This window comes from Microtus pennsylvanicus, chromosome X (assembly GCF_037038515.1).
Source record: "Microtus pennsylvanicus isolate mMicPen1 chromosome X, mMicPen1.hap1, whole genome shotgun sequence".
NCBI lineage: Eukaryota > Metazoa > Chordata > Mammalia > Rodentia > Cricetidae > Microtus > Microtus pennsylvanicus.
Window position 1 is genome coordinate 108,045,277 of NC_134601.1, and position 4,557 is coordinate 108,049,833.

A 4,557-nucleotide genomic window follows, 5' to 3' on the forward strand; every position below is an offset into this window, starting at 1 on the left:
TCTCTAGCCCGCTAATATTTTGATCAGCCAGCTTAGCCTAGTAAGGTTATTTTGATTCCTTTATATTCACTCTCATAAACATGACCTCACCCTATGGTATTGTAATGTCAGCCAATAATGGTTACTAATGTGGGGCTTGCGGTAGTGTAGGTATATTTAAATTTTAGAAATATATTTGAAAAACATAGATATAGAATTGTAGTGAAGACACTATGAATAACCGACTTCTCTCCTCTCTAATATGGAAGTGGAGTAACCAAGTTAATCCTCACTGTTACTATCTCTGTATTCTAACCTGACACAGTCAACAAAGTTTTTTTCCCATACCAAGAAATTAAGACATTTACATATTATGTTAAGGTTAAAGTCTTTACAAAACTTTGAAATTCCTTCTCCCCTTCCTTTTTTTTTCTCAAATGCTTTGGACAGAACTGATTTATAGTAAGACAAGTACCTTAAGTACCTTATCATTAAGATGAAACACACAGCTTTAGAGTCTATTTTTATAATTTCTGTTTCAAACTATTTCCTTCAGTTCTGTTCCAGGTGATCAGATGGTAACACTTTGTCAAAACACTTAAACTGGGCCCAAAACCCGAGACACATCACAGATGCGAGCACTATAAACTCATACATCCATGAAAGATAACAGAAATAGAATATGGTGTTTAAAAGAGCCATAGAGATTGTCTTTACAACCCTTAAAGGTCCAAGCTTCAAGGGGAAGGAACAATGAATCAACCCCTGTTCTTGAAAGATAAGCTATGCAAAAAGAGTGATCTTGAAACTTCATTTTGCTTTGAAACATTAAAGAATTTATTGTAAACACAGAAAGAAAACTGGTGAACTTTCTTCAAAATCAGGTCTAAGGGCCAGAGAAAGATCCCATGGCAGTGGGAACCTCCCAGTTCAGTCCACCTGAGGCTTTAGGACAGGCTGAGCTCGTCAAAGGGATAGTCAGCGAAGCCGTTCTCTGGGGTCCCCATCTGGCGCAGGTTGGCCAGGTAGCCACTCATCTTGTGGAGAACTCGGGCCTGCTCATCCAGACAGTGATGCTCTAGGAAGTAGCAGAGGTCAGCAACACGTTTCTCCTTGGCCAGCTTGTGGAGGTTCAGCAGGCTCTGGTTGATGGTCATCTCCATGTGGAAGGCAAACTCCATGGCCTGGAGGCCCCCCTGCCAACTGCCACGCTCTGGTGTCGAGATGCTCGGGAAGAAAACAAGGCCACCACGCTTATTCTGCAGGAACATGAACATCTGGGCACTGGCCTTGCGGCTGTGTGACTTGCTCAGGAAGAAACGCTTGAAGTTCCCCAGGGCCACGTCATCACGATCAAAGAACAAGGCCATAGACAAATATACATATGAGGCATGGAGCTGCAGCTGGACATGGTTGTTTACCGCGTCCTCGCAGTTGCTATCAGAGTTCTGACGCACTTGCCAAGCCCCTTCAGCCATGGTAGGCTCTCGAACACCACGACAGTATCAGCAGGCCCTGTACCTGCTTAGAGGGGCAGGGAGGGTAGGAAGGGAAAGAACCCCTGTCCCAGAGTACCTCAGCAGAGAGGAAGAACCTCAGGGGAGAGCAGCAGGTAGGCCTCAGGAGGCTCCTAGGCAGCAGCAGAAATGAGTGTTGGCGCCTGATGATGACATCATTTAAGCGCCAGGGCTTAGAGATGGGAGGGGCAGGATGGGGCGGGGAGGGGAAGGGCGGGGCTGGTCAGGATGGGGAGGGGCTGGGCGGGGCTGGATGGGCGGGGCATGGCAGGGTGGGACAGGGCAGGGCAGGGCAGGGTGGGGCGAGGTGGGATGGGGCAGGGCAGAGTGGGTTGGGCCCTGAGTGCAAATTTCCATATCAAGGCCATCTCCTGAGCCCTGGCTCACAGATACCACATATTTTAAAGGACAGTATAAATAAAAGCCAAAGTTTAAACTAAATCCTCTGAATGCTTTATAAAGCAGTTTCTCTGAATATCGTCAAAATGTTATTTCTTTCAACATTCTGCTTTTGGCTTTCTTAGATAAAGTGACCTCAACTAGCATTCACTTGACCCTATGAGCACAGGGTCAAAAATCCGGTTAGTCATCAGTGTTCAGTGCCATCAGTAACCCAAGCAACTATGTGATGACCTTCACGTCTACATCAGATTTTTAAATACAAGATTTTTAGTATTTTATCAGAAGTACAAGCGATAATTGTTTCTTAATGAATGAGGATGGTGAGTGAGAAACAGAAGCTGATGCCATTTCTGTGAGTACTACAATTATTCATGGCGACTCACCTCCATAAAACCTTCTTTTTACTCCCATTTTCATGAAAGTAGGTTTTTGTTGTTTATCATTTGCTATTATTCGAAAGGTGACTGAAATTAGCATTAGGAATGCAGTTTTGTCTTCATTCTTAAGAGCAGCTTCTTAAGAGGAGGCTAATATTGCACTGGATTCATTAATATCACAACTAAAATGAGTATAAAAGTTCATTATGTACATCTATTTTTTTATATTATGTAAGAGTAAATCCATTTGTCTACTTTAGAGTATTTCTTTTAATTCTGGAAAAGAAATATAATGCTAGGCTTTTTACTTCTGAATTCACCCTGTTTTAAAAATTTTATCAGACAATTTCTGTCATTTAATTATGTGATCTAATGGTAATGTCAATTATTATAGGATTAAAAGTATGAATGATTTTATGAATCAGTAAATAACAGGTGTACTAGAAAAATAACAAAGTTTCAAAATATAGCCTTCAAAGAAGCTGTTAAGAAATTCTTCTATCGATATCTTAAATAGCCTTTTTTAAGTATAAGGTTTATTTTACAATCATGTACATGTTGGCCAATGTCCATGCATGTGCAACAGATAGGTTCAAGTGACTTGTGAGGCCATAAGAGTATGTTGGATCCTTTGAAATTGGAGTTATAGATAACTGTGAGTTGTCTTGTGTGGGTGATAAGAACCCAACCAAGGCCTAACACAATAGCACCAAGTTCTCTTAACCACTGATGGATCTTTCTCGCCTCCTGCATTGCTTTCTAAGTTTTTGGACGCCTGTCTTGTGTCTGTAAAAAGACTGTGATTTTGAAGGTTATGAAATTTATTTTTGGTAATTGGCTTTTTATGTTATGTATGCCATTTCTACTTTCTTTCTTTGGGTTCTTTGCTTTTATTTTTTTTGTCAAGTTTTGTTTTTTAAGACCTTCTACTTGTGTCTTTATAAAGCACAGTGTCAAAATCTCCTATTTTAACCTTATAAGGTTCGTATTGTATAATATATTATAGTAATAATATAATACATATTAAATCATATTATATTATATTATATTATATTATATTATCACATTGCATCAAGAACCCTAACACATTATTTAGGGAATTGGATGTATATCTAATAAAGTTTTGTAATGTTTCTCTGCATCATGTTTTAAAAAATTCAATAGTTGTTGATTCCAACATAGTTTCATTTCATGGAAATAATGTAGTATTCAGTGTACCATGCATCGGTGTGATTTGTTTAAAAATGAGTTATTTACATCTCCCGGTCAACATCTAAATATCAAGATCTTTTCTTGAGTTTACTCTGGCCCAATCTTCACTTACTGTATAGGAAGCCATAATTCCAATTCTGTGGTTCTGAGAAATGTTGCGGGAGGTCCTCCCACTCCTCCAGCCAATAGCCGCTGAGATACCAGCCCATTGGGGCGTGGTCTCTCTCCCTTTAAAAAAGCAGCCACTTCCCTCTCCTCTCTCTCTTCACTTCCTGCTCCGCCGGCGACTAGACTCCTGGTTGCGTTGCGTAGAGGGCTGTTGCCTGGGACAGTGATCTGTAAGTTTTTTCCCCTTTAAATAAATGTCACCCTATTAATCATAATCCCAAATTGGTGTGGCATTGTTTGTGACTTACGCCTTCATTTTGGTGCCCAACGTTTGGTTTTAGAACCTCTCCCAGCTCGCAGCCGCGAGTTCGGCTTGGCAGCCGGAAGTTGGCTTGGCGGGCGCTAGTTCGGCTTGGCGGGAGCCCTTGCTTCCTCAGCCGCTGCCTGTGCCGCAGCGGCCACCTTGGCCTCCCCACGTGGATTTAACCTCCACAGGCCCACGTAGCCTCTGCCCGTGTGGTTTGCTCTTTTCTGAGTCGTTTTTAAATCTCCCTTGCAAGCACAGCTCTTAAGTGGCGCAAACCAGAGCACACGGTTGCTGAAAGCTGCAACCCCTCAGGGTGACTCTGTCACGTGGCGGCATAAGCAGCTTCCAGATTGCTCTTCTCTACCCCTGGATTCTGGGTTTCTGGTTCCGTCTCTGGAATTGATTTAATTACATTTACTTTGTTGAGAAACTTGCATTTTCCAGTTTTTAACATCTACTAAGGCACTGAAACAGGACCATGTTTTCATCGCGACTCTGCAACAGCGCCACCTGCTGGATAATAGGTAATATGGCAATTTTCGTTTCTATCGCAAATTTTACTGCTTTGTTTTCACTAATACAATGGATTAGTAAGTTTATATTTACTAATACAATGAATTATAACATACAAGGTTTATATGATTATGGGAATACC

The 4,557-nt window shown here is 41.4% G+C and overlaps 1 protein-coding gene across 1 annotated transcript; it reads right to left on the reverse strand.

Moving 5' to 3' along the window:
- Positions 1-926: 926 nt before the first annotated feature.
- Positions 927-1,457, reverse strand: LOC142841695 (ferritin heavy polypeptide-like 17E). The gene has a single exon (XM_075958597.1). The coding sequence runs from the start codon at positions 1,455-1,457 to the stop codon at positions 927-929; it is 531 nt and encodes a 176-aa protein (XP_075814712.1).
- Between the last annotated feature and the right edge of the window lie 3,100 nt (positions 1,458-4,557).

What these genes read in the sequence shown, in the direction of transcription:
- LOC142841695 (XM_075958597.1), bottom strand. Translation starts at nt 1,457, where the DNA reads ATGGCTGAAGGGGCTTGGCAAGTGCGTCAGAACTCTGATAGCAACTGC.